Source organism: Gavialis gangeticus, unplaced genomic scaffold (genome assembly GCF_001723915.1).
Source record: "Gavialis gangeticus isolate Ggan-Ray unplaced genomic scaffold, GavGan_comp1, whole genome shotgun sequence".
Lineage (NCBI taxonomy): Eukaryota > Metazoa > Chordata > Crocodylia > Gavialidae > Gavialis > Gavialis gangeticus.
Genome location: NW_017729004.1, coordinates 36301176 through 36320651, shown reverse-complemented (window position 1 = coordinate 36320651; position 19476 = coordinate 36301176). Strand labels below are relative to the sequence as shown.

At 44.7% G+C, this 19476-nt stretch overlaps 1 protein-coding gene across 3 annotated transcripts in view; it reads left to right on the top strand.

Annotated features, from left to right (window-relative positions):
• Positions 1-19476, top strand: part of WAC (WW domain containing adaptor with coiled-coil) — a 122678-nt gene that overhangs the window by 81910 nt on the left and 21292 nt on the right. For all 3 annotated transcript variants that reach the window (XM_019508232.1, XM_019508231.1, XM_019508230.1), the window contains one exon: positions 7358-7476. In XM_019508232.1, coding sequence (XP_019363777.1) covers positions 7358-7476 — 119 coding nt within the window. The remainder of the gene's footprint in view (positions 1-7357; positions 7477-19476) is intronic.

Genomic DNA, 19476 nt, shown 5'->3' with positions numbered 1-19476 from the left:
CGTGCTGGTTGCCCTTGAGCATCATCTCTGAGGCCAGCCCATCACAGATATGCTCCATGATGATCTTCTCAAAGAGTTTCCCTAGGATTGAGGTAAGACTGACGGGCCTTTAGTTGCCTGGGTCCTCCCTCCTTCCTTTTTTAAAGATGGGGACCATGTTGGCTATCTTCCAGTCATCCGGCACCTGGCCTGAGCACTACGAGCGCTCATAAAGCTGTGCCAAGGGCCCTGCAATAATCCCTGCTCGCTTCCTCAACACACTGGGGTGGAGAGCATCTGGACCTGCTGATTTGAAGATGTCCAGCCCCTCCAGCAGCTCTCTAACCCGGTCCTCCCCAACCTGAGGTCTGGAGGTGTTCCCCTCGAGTCCGTCTTGCATCACAGTGGGGAAGTCCCGGTCCCTGCACAAGAAAACGGAGGTAAAGAATTGGTTAAAGAGTTCTGCTTTCTCCTCTGGTGCAACCACCAGATTGCCCGGCGTACTTTGCAGGGGCCGCACATTACGTGGTGCCTTCTTCATCCTCCCTACATATTTGAAAAAGGACTTTATATTATCCTTGATCTTGGACGCTAGTCCTAGCTCTATGTCCGCCTTAGCTTTCCTGACAGCCCCCCTACAGGCCTGAGCAGAGGAGGTATACTCCTCTTTGGAGATAGCACCCCCTTTCCACCAAGTGTACGCTGCGTGTTTGGCGATCAGGCATTCCCGGACGCCCTTGGTGAGCCAGGGGGACTTTCGGGCATTCCTGCCCCCCTTGGTTTTTGTTGGGATGGTCACCCCTTGGGCCCTGAGTATCGTCTCCTTAAGGAACGACCACTCACCTTGGGCACTTGAGTTCCCCTGCCCTTTAGGAGGAGGCCTTGAGGGTTCAGTATTTTGAGGGAGAAAATTTACAAAACCCACCCATTATGTCCCTATTCCAGCATATTCTAAGCTATCTTTGCTTCTCCTTATCCCCTTTGAGGGGTTTTCTGATGCTATCCGCACACATACAGGGGGAGTATAGATGCCACTAGAAAAGTCTGGGGGTTAAATTGCTCTCCTCTTCTAGAGTACGTTCTGTGGTTATACTTTACTCAAAGACAAGTGTCCTTGTGGAGATATGTGTTTGCTTAAAAGAATCCTGCCAAATAGGAAAAGGAAATCTATCACTAGGGGAAACTGAAGGCTGTGTTATTTTTGTCTTCTGACTGATAAACTACTTGTATCTAAATTACTTATCTATACACAGAACTTCAGGAAGATGGCATTTTTCTTCTTTTTTCCAGAAATATTAAAGTAGTAAAACTATCAGAATCCTTTTCTCAGTGAATAAAATAAATACCAACCCATGTTTTAATCTATTTGTGAAGTCCTTCATGGAGAAGTTTGATTTTTATAGCACTGAAGGTTATCTGGTCTCAACTCTGTAGGAATGTCTCTTCCCTTCAAAGGGGAAAAAGTCTTGAGTTCAGCTGTAGCAATCTTGTTGGGCAGCAAATTTACCTCTGTTAGCATCCAAAAAAGGAAGATTTAACTGTTCTTCGTCTATACACCAAGGCAGTCCAGCTAGTGGCTCCCTGGCCTCATGTGACCCAAGGGGATTAAGTTGCAGCTCTTGGGCTCCTGCCCAGCCACTCTTCTCTCCTCCCTGTTCCTCACCCCATCACTCTGGTTGCAACAATAGCTGGAGTCTCTGGGCTCCCCTTCCTTCCTCTGGTTTCTGCTTTCTGCACCCACCCAAGGAGCAGGGTGGGGCAGCATGGCGCAGGAAGCAGAGGGTGAGCCCAAGTTTGTGCAGTGTGGCTGCCTGTGACCTGTGGGGCGTGTGGTCCTTAGCACTGTAACAGTTGAGCAGTCTTGCTTTACATTATTTAAAAAAAAAAAAAAGCAATCTTTTGACTACAAAGTTTGGGTCGTTAGTACCTCTGGGTTTTGCCAAATTTCCTGGCAAAACAGACCAGAACAGATCCGTTTCTCCCAACCAGGACAGTGCCCATCCTTCAAGTTCATCTTGCTGCTACTTCAGGAGGGGGAATAGCTTGAATTTAGATGAGTTCTAAGATATACTCAGAAAACTTCATGGGAATGGATCCCGCTTCCAGTTCCTTTGCAGTATTCAAGAAAAGGCCTCAAAGAGTGCAGATACATTATAACCACAAGTTATAAATTCCTTGTCCTGTGAACAGGTCTGTAGCCCAGAAAAAGAAACATGGATAAATACTTTTTGAAGCAGCTATTCACTAGCCATTTTTTAGTTGAACACAACTTTTTACTACACAGGTTTTATGAAAGCTACTCTGAGAATCTCTTGTGTGGCGGGAGATAGGTCAGAAGTCTCAGTTCCCCTTTCTTCACTCTGCCTTTTCCAGTTCAGTCTCATCTCCTTTCACAGGATGCATTTCTCATAGTAATCAGCAGTAGGGCTGCGGAGACGCTTGCTTTTGTATGTTAACCAACTGACAGAAAGCATGTAATTACCTAATTTACTTTTTGTACCTTGGTTATGATAATGCCAAAGTCTAGGTATCCTGGGTCTAGGCTACTCCATCCTATAGTCACTCCCTTTAAGGCTCATCTGTATCAAGAAAGTGTTCACTTAGGCTAACTGTCTCAAAGTAGTCACAGCAGAGCAAACCTTTAATGTTGACACTGTGCCCCCCGTGTGACTTACCACATTTTGCATTGTTTTATGTAAAAGAATTAATGCAGTTTTATCAGTGCAAATTTCTCCGAAGTAAATGCACACTCAGAGTGGTAGAGCTGGTTAAGCTTGAAATAAATGAAATTGGAGAAGTCAAATGAGCCCTTGATCCAGGAATTTCTTTGCATCTTCATTACTACTTACCATCAGAAAGAACTACTATGTTACGTAGCTATAAGTATTGGAATAGTATTTGTATACAGTAGAATAGAATCTGGCTTGTTTGGTTTTAATTGATTATGCAGTGCCAAGGGGGCCAGAGTACGTTGCTTACCAAAAACAAAAAGCAAATGATTCTCAGTAAATACACACAGAGTAGCTCATAGTAATGTGTTGTTACTTCTTAAATGATCACTATTCAGCCGGCAACTCATTGTTTTTATTCCAAATGTTATTATAGACTATAAAGGCAAGAATTGCTATAGTATAACTGCAAAATATTAATAAACTAAACTTTCTGTAATCAAAGGAAAGTGGATTTAAATCAGCAAGCAGGAAACTGATTAAAAACATTTGTTTTAATCCTGCTTTGCTTTGAGAGAGAAAAAGCAGGAAAGCTAGTTTTTTCTCTATCAGGTGGTTTTCCAACTTGTAATTGAACTGAACAAGTCTAAGTAATTGAAATGGGGAGAGGGAGAGAAACCCTCTAGCTACTGCTGTTGAAAACTATATGTAAGAATTCAAGTAACTCAGAATCTGGGTGCCAAGGCAGTGGTTTGCCTTTTTTGAAACAACAGCAAACATACTGCCAGGGAAAATATCACTTACATGATTTTACTGGATTAAAGGAAAATTAGCCCGTAACAAAGTTGTCATAATTTTAAATTGGTTGGTTTAAACAAATGGGACTTTAGATATTAATTTTTTTTTTTTATCCATCCTGCTTGAAAAGAGTTAAAACAAGGGAGGGGGAAGGGTGTTAAATCGACTAGGGCTAATAGTAATTGTAGAATTGAGGAATTGATTCAAAACTCCTGGTTGTGTCCTTGATTTGATTAATTTGAGGCCCTGGACAGGATTAGCGGGAAGAGGTGATATTAGATTAGCAGTGAAATATTTCAGGCTGTCTAGTTTTTCATATCCTTGCTACTGCAACTTCCTCTCTTCTGGCTTTGATACATATTGTCTTATCCATCTCAAATTTATTCAAGTGTTGTCAAAGTGCTCTGCTTTTTACTCTTAAAATGTTACCCATTTGACCTTTATATCTTTTCAATGGATGCCCCATTACATGCCATCAAACGTCATCACCTGTAAGATTTTATTTCTTGAATGCTGTTGAGCTAATGACTCCAGCCTCTACTCTATTAGTGATGACCGACTTTATTGCCCATTAGTTCATTTTTCCTTTGCACAGTTTCATGTTTTCTGAGGCCACCTTTTATGTATGGAAGGAGCTCCTAAAATCTTCAGATCCCTGCTACAGTTTTGTCCTATGATACTTGAAGATGCTTGGCAGTGGTTAAGTAGGGGATATAGGATGACTTCTGGTTTTTTGCCTAATCGTAATTTTTGCTATGCTTCTCTTGCCCGTTGTTGTCTATTATTGGATTTTGCAGTGTTTAGATTGAGCCCTGATACCTTTAGGATCTAGGTACTGCCAAGCTTGAAGGGAAAAAACCTGCTAACTCCTAAACTGCTGTTGAAGAATCAAATAGTTGAAGTCAGTAGTAAAATATAAGCAAAAATACATTCCTTAAATCCTTGATTCATTTTAAAATAATATAAGGTCCTCAAATATAATTAATCAATAATTCTTTAGTGGCAAAGCTGATATAATCAGGTTTTTAGCAAACTGGACTGAGAGAGGCTCTTTTTCCTCAGTTTTTTTGGGGGGTGGTTTTTTGCTTCAGGTAGACTCTCTGTTAATCTTGATTCCAGAGTCCTATTGCATATCATCAGTGAGTATCAAAGTGACTGAGAGTCAGTGTGGTCTTCTGAAGTGTTGTATCAGTATCACTAACTGCCTCCCTTGCTCCCAGTGTGGAGCATTTCATAGGTGCCAAAAGGGGAGCTGCTCCATTTGTCCAAGTTTGTTCTAATTGCTGACGGTGCAATGAATTCATGGTTTATGTTGTTCCTTTGTTTTCTTTCATTCTGTTGTTAGGGGGTATAGCACACTTGGTTAGTTCCCTCTGCTGGCAGGTCACAGACCATCGTGTGGATCCATCCAGTGTTGGATCCCTTGTGTGTCTTAAGCCAGTTTTAGGCTCTACCCTTGGCTTAGGGTCTTAACACACACTTAGGTTTCAGACTCTGTTTAGCACCTTGCCCTGTGAGCTATCAGCTGTTTGAGCTTGCCTTTCCTCTTGGACTTAATGTTGATGCTTCAGACTCCTTATGGTTTAAAGGTGCCCTTTTCCAGAACTCACCACCGAAGATATGAGCCTTCTAGTTTTCAGTTGACTCTTCAGAAGTATGTGCAAGAGTGGTTCTGGGCAAACTGTACACGTGTTCTTCCTTGCAAAATATTTCTCTCTTGCTCAGAAGATCTTCCAGGTTGACTGACACCTGGAAGAATTTTCTCCTGGAAGGAACGTGTCACGTCTGGGAGGTATCCAGGTTGTAGCCATATTGAACTAGAGGCAAAAGGAATCAAAACTTGTGGAAGAGGTGATATCTTTTATTAGACCAACTAGATATTTGCAGACAAATTATTTTATTTATTTGCAAGCTTTTGGGCACGCTTGCCCTTCATCAGGCATAGGAGACAATATACTGGTTTTCAGGCATAGTGAGAGGGCAGAGATTGTAAAAGTTCTTCTAGGTAGAAATGAAAATTCATATTCCACAGGAGAGCTGAAGGTAGGGTAAAGTCTCCTGTTTGGAATAGTTCATTTTGTTCAGGTTAGGCACAGAGAAAGGTTGAAAAAGTCTTTACCTCAGTGGCAAGCAGGATGTAAAAGTATATTGGTCTAATAAAAGATATTGCCTCTTCCACAAGTTTTGATTCCTTTTGCCTCTAGACCAATACAGCTACAACCTGGATACCTGATGCATGGAAGATATCAACTTTTAGCCATTATTTAAAATTGAAAGTTCATAATTTTACAAGAAAAAGAAACATTTTACCACCTGAAATGCTGAGTTTTACACAAAGGAAGCATTTTACCACCTGATATGCTAACACCAGGCTCTTGCCATTGTTGGAGTGAATTTGCATCTCACAGCAGAGACACAGTATACCTTGCCACAAAAGGAGTTTCTGCTCAGAAGAGCTTTCCATCTTTCCACTCTTCTGTAAAATATGAAACGTCATAACCTGAAGGAAATATACTTCTGCATCCTGCTTGTCACCAGACAACTTCTCAAAAAGGTGTCCGAACAAGATCTGAGTGGTGAAAGCTTAAACCTGAGCATGTGTACGTTCTGGAATTTGACAGGTTGCATTTCTCATTCAGGGTACCTCTTCTGCATCTTATTCCCTGAGCATCAGCTTGTAGAACTAAGATCCATGTCTTGGTTCTGTGAAGTACTATAAAGTAATTAATTTCTCTTTCTTTGAGATTTAATTTCTATGCATTTGCAGTCCCTACCCACCTTTTCTCATTTTTGTAGCATTCTAGGTTAGGCATTCCTAAATAAATTAAAGGAATTGAAGGAATCACTGGAATGGGTGGGGGCAGGAGCAGGAGAGTATGTGAGAGGAAGAAAAGTGTCCCCAGTTGACAGTGATCTATAGAAGATTCCAGTAGGTCACAATGCAGATGCTCTCATTTCATGAGGATAAAAACGCAGAGGCTCATCTTAAAAATCATTGGAAAATAGCTTTCATTTACATCAACCGCTGTTTTCAAATTGATATATACAAGACGCAAGGGTTTTGGGGGGGGCGGGGGGGGGGCGGCAATATCTTTTATTGGACTAACTGCATGGTTGGGACAGATTAAAAGTAGCCCAGTGCCAGGGAAAGTGTAGGAAAAGTATAGCCTCAGGGCTGAGGCTGACAACTGGGCTTTCTCAGCCCTGGGGTTGTGCTAGGGACTGTACAGAAATTCAGGACAGTTAGATTAGTCTAAAAATGGCTAACTGTATCCAAGTTGAGTGTACCTTGGAGGTAGGGTTAACTTTAGTCAGCTATTTTTAGACTGATCAACTGTCCTGAACTTCTGTACAGTTCACACTTAAATTCACCTAGCTAGTGTACGGTCCACACCTGGGTAGATCAGGTGGCCACTTTTAAACCAGTGTAACCGCCTGAGATGTCTGTGCTTAGCCCAGTTCTGAGGACAAAGCAGTCACAGCTAGAGCTAAAAACAGTCTGTAGTTTGTTAATGTGCAGTGAACTTTGGAGTGAAGAATATAGCACAGTAATGCAGGACTTAAAATTAAACACGATTAATTTTTAAGTGAGAAAATGGACAGTTTGAATTTGATTTTTTTTTTACTTGGTAACAACTGAAAGATGATGTAAAATACCTGACGTTTTTGGGGTTGAACAAAATGACAGATGATTTTTATTCATATAAAAATGTGAGTATGATTGGCATGAAATGATTGTTAGTATAAAGCTTCCAGAAAGAGATGGGATTTATTTTGCCTCCCTATGCAACTTAAAGTACAGGCCAGATAAGACAGTGGAGTAAAGAGTGCTCACCTGATTGTACCAGATTTTCATTTTTACATATTTGGGATTTAGTATGGAGATCTGACCCAAGTTTTGAACTTTGCAGGTTACTACTCCAGGTGTTAAGCAAGGACCAGCTTCACAGTCAGCACCTCAGCAGCCAGTGATAGCTGATAAGCAGGCAGGTCATGAGCCTGCCTCCCCTCGAGGTCTTCAGCGCTCAAGGCAAGTTGAAATATTTCTGTTTGGTTTATTGTTACAATGGGTATTGCATTGTATGCTGTTCAGTTAATCTGTTTTTTGGTATACTTAAGATTAAATTATTGCTGGAAAATGCATATAATGTTTTAAAACGTTTTTCCCCCTTTTCATTTGGTTCCATGGGTTCCTTCATAGATTTTGTAGACATTAAGGCTGGAAGGGACCTTGGAAGATTGAGTCCAGCCCCCTGTCCAAGGGTCAGGAAGTCAGCTGGGGTCATAGGATCCCAGCAAAATAAACATCCAAATTTCTCTTGAAGGTGTTCAGTGTAGGTTCATGAACCACCTCCAGTGGCAGGCTATTCCAGACCTTGGGGGCTCGGACAGTAAAGAAATTTTTTCTTTACGTTCAGCCTGAACCGGTCTTACTGGAGTTTATAACCGTTTGACCTTGTCATCCCTTGGGGCGCTCTGGTGAACAATTGTTCCCCGAGATCCTGGTGGTCACCCCTGATAAACTTATAGTTGGCCATCAGATCACCCCTGAGTCTGTGCTTTTCCAGGCTAAAGAGTCCCGTAGCTCTCAGCCTGTCATCGTAAGGTCTATTTTCCTGACCTCTGATCATGCGTGTGGCTCTTCTCTGGATTCTCTCAAGCTTCTCCACATCCTTTTTGAATTGTGGAGCCCAAAACTGGACGCAGTGCTCCAGCTGCGGCCTCACCAAGGCCGAGTACGGCGGGAGAACAACGTCCCGGGATTTGCTTGAAAAGCATCTATGGATGCAAGCCAGTGTTTTGCTTGCTTTACTGGCCACAGCATCACACTGAAGGCTCATATTCAACTTGTGGTCAATCATGACCCCCAAGTCCCTTTCAACCGTAGTGCTAACCAGCCTAGCACTGTCGAGCCTATAAGGATGCTGCAGGTTATTCCTCGCTTGTTTTAGGAGTTGCATTCTCTTTCACCAAACAATTCACAGAAGCAAAAATGATGCATGCACATTCATGCTTCTGGTCCATTATTCTGGAATTCAGAGTATAAAGGATCTAAATATGCTTAGTTTCCTTTTTATTGGTCTGCAGTTACAAGACTGAAAGCTATACCCTATGTCTAACTGGCTGTTAGTTTTAGAATTGTATGGTTCTTGTGCTGATATTAGAAGCATTGTGCAGTGGCAGTATTGTAGCCTGTGAGGTTGAACTGAGGCATGACCATTGCTAGTTGAAAACCTTTCATTTGTAAGCTGGGTTTAGTAAATTGAGAGCCTCTTTCTCATGCAGCTTTGGTACCTTAATGATAATAAGAACAAAAGAGATTATCTTCACTGCTGAAAAAGACTTTAACTCTCATACCTTGTCTAAGGATTTACCTGGGAACTTTCAGCCTGTACAGCTGTAGGGCATATTTGCCATTTTGCATCTATGGACAAGTTTTTCCTTTTGGAGACACTCCTCCTCCATCAGAGGAGTCAAGCTGAAGATTTTTTCTGAGGGGTGTTCTGCATTGTGAATTTTGTATCTGACATATTCAGGATCAAGACCTTCCTTGTCTTAATCTATCTGAAGTAGAGGCGAGGTCTTCAAATACTTGAGACTCCCAAAGGTATCAGATCATCTCCAGGAAAGAAGGCAGTGGAGTTCTTTCAAAGCTAAGAGCCATCATAGCCAGCTTTTACAGTTCAGACTAGACTCAGCACCACCACTGATAGCAGTACGTGCATAATTTAAGGGGCGAATACGGTGTGTGTGTGTGTGTGTGTGTGTGTGTGTGTGTGTGTGTGTGTGTGTGTGTGTGTGTGTATATGTGTATATGTATGTATATATGTATATATTTGACAGTTGATTCAGATTGTGCTCTTGTGAGAAGCATCCTTAAAACTTTGTGGTGCCTAAGGGAATGGGGCCATTCCAGATTTTTGAAAGAGAGAGGTCTCTATTTGTGGGACTTCTTAGAACTGATGCCACAGCAAAGACCATCTTCTGACACTGTGTTGTTATTCAGCTCTGATTCTTCAGCTTTTCTGCTTGGGGATTTTCAGGTCCTTGCCTTTTTTCTAGGCAGTCTTAACCTCAAGCTGTCATGAAGGAAAAGCTTAAAAACTTTAAAATACATCAAGCTATATTTTTTGAGAGGAAACAAAAGCAAGTCAGAAGTTTCTAACCCTTCAGTACCAAACAGTTTATTGCAACTTCTAGATGTGTCCCTTTTTCTTTCAACTGATGCTGAAGGTCAGCACTGAAGTCTTGTTCTAAAACATTGGAAGTAGGTTTCCATTGTAGATAATTTTCTGTGTGTTTTAATTGATCTCTGTGGGCTTCAGCTTATCTTTCTCTTGAAAGCACATCAGTTGAAAGTATAGATTTCATAGACATTAGAACTGGAAGGGACCTCGCAAGATCATCAGGTCCAGACCCCTGCCTAAGGGGCAGGAAGTCAGGTGGGCTGGGTGTTCACTTCCACTCCATGGTGTCAGAGCCACAGCAGGGACATTTGAGAACGGTTCTATTTTTGTGTGCACCCTTACTTACAAAAGTAAGCTTGTAAAATCAAGTAATCCTGTGTTTTGGGAGTCTCTAATAAAAGCTGTTTCCTTCTAACCATTGGAAGTGCTTCTGTCCAGTAGTAGTCAACACAGATGTCCATACTGTTCAGTTATGGGCAGCACTGTACCGAGACATGCTGTGCTTCACTTGTTTTGCATTTGCTACTTCCTGAAATCAGAGTAGACTACTTTGATGTGGTAGTATGCATAGAGCAATAGGCTCTGGCTCTAAGAATTTACCAGCACCCACACATCATACTGGTGCCTTGGTGCAGTGGTTTTTGAACTGGGTTCTGTGGAATCCTGGGGTCCTGTGAAAAGTTATCAGGAGTTCTGCGAAGAGATTGGGGATAACGGCACAGTGGTCTGGGAAGCAGTGCGCGACTCTTGTGGAGCTGGGTTGCCTGTCTCCACGTGGGTCTTTAGGATAGGGGTAGGGGCTCTGCAGCAGAAGTTGTTCTGTGACTTGAGGAAATTTGAAAACCACTGCTTTGATGCAATGCTGCCTCGTTCCTCAAGTTAAATTATACAGGTTTATTCTGAAAACAATGCAGATAACTTCTTGAATCCAGGCAATAGACTGTGAAAGAATTTTTTCTCCCTTTTTCATCAGGAAAAATAAGCAGGGGGACTATTTTCAGAATGGACTAATTTTGCCTTAAATTATGTATCAGTAAAGACACTTGAATTCTAAGATGGCAAGCCAACAGAAATAGTCCTGTTAAGTTTGGTGATGCATTTTTTTCTTAATTAAGCTATCTAGGTATCAGTTTGTTTTTGCAACAAATTGGTATCAAAGATTTGATAGATTTGAAGATTAGACATGCTGGATGATAGGGCTGGGATTCACAGAGACCTAGAGAAATTGGAGGATTGGACCAAAAGAAATCTCATGAGGTTCAATAAGGATAAGTGCAAAGTCTTGCACTTAGAATGGAACAATCCTGTATGCCAGCATGGGCTGGGGACCAGTTGGCTAAGCAGCAGCTCTGCAAAAAAGGACCTGGAGCTTATGTGGACAAGAAGCTGAATATGAGCCAACAGTGTGCCCTTCCTGTGAAGAAGGCTAATGCCATATTGACCTTCATTAGTAGAAGCGTTGCCAGCACATCAAGGGGAAATGATTATTCCCCTCTATTCAACACTGAGGCTATGTCCGGAGCAGTGTTCAGTTGTGGGACCCCACTACAGAAAGGATGTGGACAAATTGGAGAGAGTCCAGTAGAGGATAGAAAAAATGGTGAGGGGGCATGGCAGTCTGACTTCTGAGTAGAGGTTGAGGGAACTGGTCTTATTTAGTCTGGAGAAAAGAAGACTATGAGGGGATTTAATAGCAGCCTTCAACCATCTGAAAGGAGGTTCAAAAGAAGATGGAGAATAGACTGTTCTCAGTGGTAGCAAATGACAGAACAGGGAGCAACAGTCTCAAGTTGCAGCAAGGGATGTTAAGGTTAGATATTAGGAAAAACTTTCTCACAAAGGGGGTGGTAAAGCAATGGAGAGGTTGTGGACCCTCCATTCTTGGAGGTTTTTAAGACCTGGCTAGACAGGCTTGGATGGGATGATATGGTCCTGCTTTGAGCAGGGGGTTGGACTAGATGACCTCCTGAGGTCCATTCCAACCCTAATTTTCTGTGATTTCACTCTTAGGAGCCCTCTACATGTTATACTTGAGGCATGATTAACTGGTTAGTCATGCCTGAAGTTGTGACCCAGCTACACATTCACCCAGTTAATAGCATAACTTTGTAGCTTATTTCTTGTTTTATTCCACAAAAAAGGTGTAGTAACTTTGTAGCTTGTTCTAATCATGCCATTAATTGAATGTGTAGATAGGGCTCTCAGTGGTGGCATTGTTCTCAGTGCTTCCCCTGCTGTGAGCCTCATTAGCTGAAGAGCTGGCAGTGGGGGCAAGTCCTGCACCTCACAAAGCTCAAGATGGTGGTAGTGTCCTCCTTGTTGCAAGTCCCACATCTCATGAGGTGTGGATTCTTTGCTTTCATTTTTCTGAGCAGGAACAGGGACATCCCCCCCCAACTGGGATTCGGGATGGACCCAGGGGAGGCGCAGCCAGGCCCAGGGACAGTGAGGACCTACTGAGGGAACTTGAGGAGGGACTAGATGTGTTCAAATCAGCAGGTCCTCACGATCTCCACCCCAGAGTGCTTGGGGAATTGCACGAAGTCATTGCAGGACCCCTGGCACAACTTTACGAGCACTCGTGGTGCTCTGGTGAGATGCCTGATGACTGGAAAAGGGCCAATGTGCTCCCCATTTTCAAAAAAGGGACCACAGGAAAGAGGATCCAGGAAACTATAGGCCCGTTAGTCTTACCTTGGTCCTGGGGAAGCTTTTTCAGAAAATTGTCCAGGAGCACATCTACGAGGGACCAGCAGGGGAGTTTATGCTTAGGGGCAATCAACACTGGTTCATCAGAGGCAGGTCCTATCAGACCAACCTGGTGGCCTGTGACCAGGTCACAAAAGCCTTGGATGCATGTGTCATGGTGGACATAGTCTTTCTGGACTTTAGGAAGGCCTTCGACACTGTCTCTCACCCCATCCTCATTAAAAAAAAAAATAGGGGTCTGTGGTGTCGATGCCTACACAGTCAGATGGGTTGCAAATTGGCTGGAGGGCCGTACCCAGAGAGTGGTGGTGGACAGGTCATTTTCAACCTGGAGAGAGATGGGCAGTGGGGTTCCCCAGGGCTCGGTCCTTGGGCCTGCACTGTTCAATATCTTCATTGGCGACTTGGATGAGGGGGTGAAAAGCACCGTGTTCAAGTTCGCAGATGACACTAAGATTTGGGGAGAAGTGGGCACGCTAGAAGAGGACAGGCTACAACTAGATCTGGACAGGTTACAGAGGTGGGTGAATGAGAATGGGATGGGCTTCAGTATGGACAAGTGCAAGGTGCTGCACCTGGGGAGGAAGAACCAGCACCGTACCTACAGGCTGGAGAACTCCCTTCTTGTCAGTACAGAGGCAGAAAAGGATCTTGGAGTCGCTGTTGATTCCAAGATGAACATGGGCCGCCAATGTGAGGACGCAGTCAGGGAGGCTAACCACACTTTGTCATTCATCCATAGATGCATCAGGAGCAGGTCCAAGGAGGTGATCCTCCCCTTCTGTACGACATTGGTCAGGCCACAGTTGGAGTACTGTGTTCAGTTCTGGGCGCCATACTTCAGGAGGGATGTGGACAGCATCGAGAGGGTCCAGAGGAGGGCGGGCCACTTGCATGATTAGGGGGCAGCAGGGCAGGCCTTACGAGGAAAGGCTATGGGACCTGAACCTGTTCAGCCTCCACAAAAGAAGACTGAGAAGGGATCTGGTGGCCACCTATAAACTTGCCAAGGGGGACCAGCAGGCAATGGGAGAGTCCCTGTTCCCTTGAGCACTACCAGGGGTAACGAGGAACAACGGCCATAAATTGGCTGAGAGTAGATTCAGGCTAGATATCAGGAGGCACTACTTCACTGTCAGAGCAGCTAGGATCTGGAACCAACTTCCAAGGGAGGTGGTGCTCCCCTCTACCCTGGGGGGTCTTCAGAAGGAAGCTTGACAGCCCCCTAGCTGGGGTCATTTGACCCCAGCATCCTTTTCTGCCCATGGCAGGGGGTTGAACTAGATGATCTGCTTGGGTCCCTTCTGACCCTACCAATTATGGAACTGAGGTCTGCAGCCATGGGAGCCAGTACAGGGGGAGCTCAGGATCGTAATCCTGGTCTCCCATACACCAGTGATGAGGCGCGATGGGATCTAAAGTGCAGTCCTGCAATTGTGCTTCCTGCCATGCATGTATTACATGGCAGGAGGTGCAGTTGGACCATGCATTAGATTCTGTTGTGTCTTTATCGGCACATGTAGTAGAGGGGCCCAAAAAGACAGGCCCTCATTTCTGTTAGATCTGTTTTTTATAGTTGCATGGTTTTTCCCACTGTTACTTCTGTTGTTGAAGGCTCTGCACCAAGTTAATGCTAAAGTAATGTTTTATTTGACTTGGTCTTTGGCTTGGTTTTAATTAACTAAGGAAGAACCAAACTTGAAGTATGACTATAGTGCATGTTACCTGCTTAAGAAAGCACTCCAGAGCAGGGGTGTATATATATACCTAGTAGGCGTGCTTTTTTGAGTGATTATGTGCATATATTAAGTATAGTGAGAATCTTTTGAGGTGAACTTTTTGAAGCGGCTCATGAATTGTGACTTCTGTTAATTATACAGGCTTGATAGTTACATCGGGACTTTCACTATAATCCTCATAACCTTTTAGTTCAGCCTTGCAGTGTATTTGAATTTTCTGTTTTTAGATTGGATAGCTTTATAGTCAAAACATCCCCCTTTCCAGATTTTCACGCTGGTATTTTTGTATTTTTTTGAACCATTTTGATTAGACAAGCGTACAAAATATTTGTAAAAGTTAGCATTTAGGAAGGTGTAAGTGGGAGTGTAATAATTGGAAAGTTACTTTATTGTATTAGCAGCTCCCCCTGCTGCTGGCATGGCATATTAGAGATCTCATACCATTGTTTTTTATTCGGGTTTAAGGTGTCCCATTGTATTTGTATATATTATACTTTAATTTATAATAATGACATAATGAAGGCATTATGAACCTGTTAAATTGGTGTACTTTTTTAGGAGTTTCTTCAACTAAACAGGAGTCGTGACAGACAGGACAGAAATTGAGAGGAGAAAAATTGGCATGTTTGAAATACCATGATCCTAGCAGCGAGACCTAATTACAGCTCTGTCAAGATAGTAAATGCAGCCTTTGCCTATATCACCATAAATATACATTGATTCTCTGCAAATACAAGAGACTTTCTTGTTTAGAAGTGCTTTAATGTGATTTTTACAGAAACCTCAAAATCTAAATGCCACTAAGTTGCTTGGGTTAAACAGTTCAGTAATTCATTTTGCAGCCTAGGTTGTTAGTCTTATAATTTTAATAAACATGGATGGGGATTGATTGATTATTTTCATTTCTCTCTCTACCTATATGTATATCTGTCTGTTAGGTCTATGCGAAGCTTTGGTAGCTGGTTTGGTTTGGAGGAGATTCAGCCTGATTCATCAGCCAAACCTCCGAATCGAATCAGGAGACCTGTTAAAAGATCTGAATCGAATCAGAAGCCTCCAAATTGATTTGGGGAGATTCGGAAGGCTTTGCAGCAAATGAGCTGAGAAGAGGGAGGGGGCTGGGGTGATTTTCCATATATGGAAAAGGTTGAGATGGGGGAAAGACAGCTCTGATACTGACATCTGTAGCTGGCCAGTGACTGATTTTTCTGAGTTCCCTTCCAGTCACAGTGCTTTGGGGGAGGGACATAGAAACAACATATAAAGCTGTGTCTGAAGTGATCTGTGCCTTTTTTATGAGCTGTCTCCTTTGAGCAGCAGCATCTGAAAGGCTTAGTCTCTTGCTAGCTAGTCTCTCTTCTTGTAAGTTGTATCCAAACCTTTCCTACTTATCCTTGCCTACAATCCCTTTTGTTATCCCTACCCATTTCTTTCAACTTATTCTTCCTCCAAAATCCTCTTATTCTTGTTAGTCTGTCTTGACTCTTTTCCCCCCTCAGCACAACATATGTTTTACACGTGCACTCGCGCACACCCTCCCCCCCACTTGCAGCACACCAAACATGAGGTGTGCTGGAAGGGCAGGTGCCAGGTTTTCTGACAGTAGAGGGGGCAGAAGGAGAGCTGCAAGTTCCCCCCTCCCCAAACATAGATGCACCCTCTTTCCTGGCAGCGATGAGTCGTCTGCTGCTAGTGGGCGCAAGGAGGTGTGGTAGCAGTGCCTGCACCTGCACTACCACCACTCACCAGCAACAGCATGACTATCTCCACCCCAATTCTAGATCCCAGCATGAGCCTCACAGTACCAGAGGAGGAGCTGGATCTGGAAGCAGAGGAGCTGAGGGCCATCATGGAGGCAATTCTGGGGAAGGAGGGGGAATCTGAGTTTGTGCTCCACACCCCTCAAAGTTCCCCTAGAGGCAGGTCTCCTTTTCTTGAAGGCACTTTGGAGGAGGTTGTGGGGGGTAGATGGCTCAGCTCCTTCTGTTGTTGTGCCTCTGCCTGGTGAGTAGGGGGATAAGGCAGGATCCCCACTCTCAATCCAGAAGCAGGTGGGTAGTGTGGCAGATGATACCAGGTATGCTAGCCAGCACTGCTGAAGGCGGATCAGCCGGGGCAAGGAGGTGAAACACTTCACCACCATGGTGATGCTGCTGCATCTCGGGAGGCAGCGCCCCCTTGCCTTTGTTCCGTCTCAGCCTGGCACCAGTGGGAGCATGCCCAAAAAGAAGTCCCCCAAAGCCCTTGTCCTCAAGAAGCAGAGGCAGGCCACCCTGGACCAGTGGGGGAAAGGCAGAGACAAAGCGGGGCACATTCCGAAGTTGAGTAAGGTCACCCAGAGCATTAGGGAGATGCTTGCTCTGGATGGCCAGCCTTTTTCCTTAGTTGAGTGGCCAGGGTTCAGGTGGTTCATGGCGCTCATGGCCCCATCTTACCAAGTGCCTGCACATGCCACCTTATAGCAGGATGGTGGTGCCCTCCCTGTATGAGGCATGCAGGAAATACTTGAGGGAGGAGCTGCAGAAGGCAGGTCCGCAGGTAGCCTTGCGCTTCACCTTGGACATCTGGAGCAGCCAGGGTAGAGATCATGCCTACCTCTCCCTCATGGGGCACTGGTGCAATCAGTCAGGGCATTGGTGGGCTCTCCTTCAAGTGGAGTTGATGGCTCAGTCCCACATGGCAACAGAGATCATGGTGGCCATGAACAGCATGGTGCAGAGGTGGCTTGTTGGGCAGGGCGAGCTCACCCGTGGGTTCATGATCACTGACAACGGCGCCAATATGGTCAAGGTAGTGGGGAGATGGCCTTGGTCAGGGAGATTGGGGTCAGTGGCCCCCTTAACAAAGCAGAGTGGGATACCATCTTCCAGATCTTGGGGGGCGTCAAGCCATTCCACGAGGCAACCAAGAGCCTCAGCACTGGCAATGCCCTCCTTAGCCAGGTGAATCCCCATAGTGAAGGAGCTTGAGAATGAAATGGAGAAATTCCAGGGGCTCTATGTTCCTGGCTGGATATGGGGCAGCCTGTCACCAGAAGTGCAGGCACTGGTGAAGCAACTGAAGGAGGGCATAAAAAACAACTGGATCTGTTGTGATCCAGTATGGTCCAGGTGCTGCTGGGCATGTACCCAAGGGTGAAGGGGAGCATCTGCAGCAGCAAAACCCGCAATCACTGGACAAAGGTGTTGGTGAATGGAGGCAGAGGTGACAGGATGTGGAAGAGAGGGGTCCACTTTCCTGTGCTAGCACTCCAACCATGAGCCAGTCTCCTCCACCACAGCCACTGCCAGTGTGGGCCAAGGGTATGGCTTTAGTGCTGGGGTCCAGAGGCACCAGACCCCACCATCAGGCAGGTAGTGCAGAGGCCTCAGTGGCTATGTATCTCACTGAGGACATGGATCCACTGCACTGTGACCCTTTGGCCTGTTGGGTAACCTGCAGCCAAGTGTGGCAGGATCTGGCCCCGGTTGCCTGGGAACACCTGTCCTGTCCACCGACCAGTGTTCCAAGCAAGAGGGTGTTCAGCATTGCTGGTCATGTAGTGACACCCTGCCACATCTCCTTGGATCCTGGTTTGGTGGAACAGCTGGTGTTCCTGAACGTGTACCTCCCACTGCTGGAGTTCCCCAAGTTCCACGTGCAGATGGAGCGAGTGCCACCCTCCTCACTCCTTACCTATTTGCTTTTTTTATTTGCTATCAGAACCTTGAGGTGCACTTTCACAGAAAACCCTGCACCACTCTGCTTGAAACCTGGCAGGCCTCGTGCCTGCACAAGGAGCTGTCATCCCTGTTGCTTTCATCCTGCTCAGCTTAACACACACAAGTGATGTGAGTTTTTGCTTTCAACAGTTTGAGGTGCACTTTCACAGAAGCCCCTGCACCTGTCTCCTTGAAACTTGGCAAGCTTCATGCCTTCAAAAAGGGCTACCATCCCTGCTGTTTTCATTCAAATCTGCAAAAAAAATTACAGTTATAGGTATTTTAATAATTCCCCATTATAGTCTGTAGCTGCACCTCCGAATCGAATCAGGACAGTGATTCAAATAACTGGTGGTGAGAGATTAAATCATGGAAGAAGACTGTGACATTACAGGGAAATGCAAACAAAACTTTCTGCCTTTTTTCTTTGTTTTTTGACTGCTTGATAAATTTCTTAAGTTAGTTTTAAAAGTAGGGACTGTTAGGCATGAGACTGAAAAAATGACAGAGGAGTAGAATATCAGAAGTGGCATTTGGGGAAGACAGGAATAGTGAACAGAATAGATTAACAAAAAGATCTGGAAGCTAAAAGGTTATTGAGTGTGAGGGATTGAAATAGACACAATCAGGTTATTAACAATGGCTATCAGGTTTAGAAAACTGAAGGCTGGAGATTAGTGGCATTTTTCAGGGTAGACCTGAATGTAGGAATGGAAGGTTATTGATTTAAGGTATGTCTCTACATCAGGCTGCTGTAGCAAAGAATGTGGTGGCGTGAAGCTTTTATACCACAAGGCAGCCATGGTGAGAGCTGTTGTGCCCTTAGAACACATGGGAATTAGGTATTTGCCATGGTGTCCTCATGATGGAGATTTTGGGCCACATGAAAAGTGTTTAAGCTTGGTGTATGGTCTTTTGTAGTTTTACCAGAAAGCTATTTTAATATTAGAACTGTCTTCATGGACCAAGATCTCATGGTGCAATACACAGAGCAAAAGTGGTTTCTGCCCCTGCAGGGCATGCAATCTAAAAGAAAGGCAGATGATGAGGAACAAGTGTTGGTTCATCATGATAACATTGGTTTAAGTTAAGGGCGCGTAGCTTATGATCTGCAGGCTAGGGCCTGCTTGTGTAGCCATTGGATCTGTCCTGTGGAGCTGGGGCTTTGGCAGCTTTGTTGATGTCATGCCTACTACCAGTCAACAGCAGCAGCGACTGCATCCTAGTACCTTGGACCTGAGGTGAACCATTCTGGCTGGCCCTGCAAAAAAAAAAAAATGCCAGATACTGGTGTGAGTATACCAGTAATGCCAGCTGTTGCAAAGATATTGCAAGACTCGTGATTTTCAGGTTGAAATAACTGACTCATGATTTTGATAATCAAACCCTCAAATCTCCAGATTTTCCCAGCTGGTAAGTCTGTGGAGGAGAAGGGTGGGGGGTGAGATCAAGGCCCTTGGGGTGAGGGAGGAACTGGGGCAGGAGCAGGGGCTGGGGTGAATGGGGCTGAGGTGGGTTGGCCAGAGGTGGGGGGGATGCAGCTGTGCGCACCCCCAGGGCATGGGGGGCATGTGCCCCCGCAAAGCTATCTGCTCTGCTGCTTTTGCTCCAGGAGCTCAGCTGTGTGACACCAGTGTGCTTTCTGCCACTGGGTGGGCAGGGGAACACACTGTGTGACCAGTGCGCGCCATAT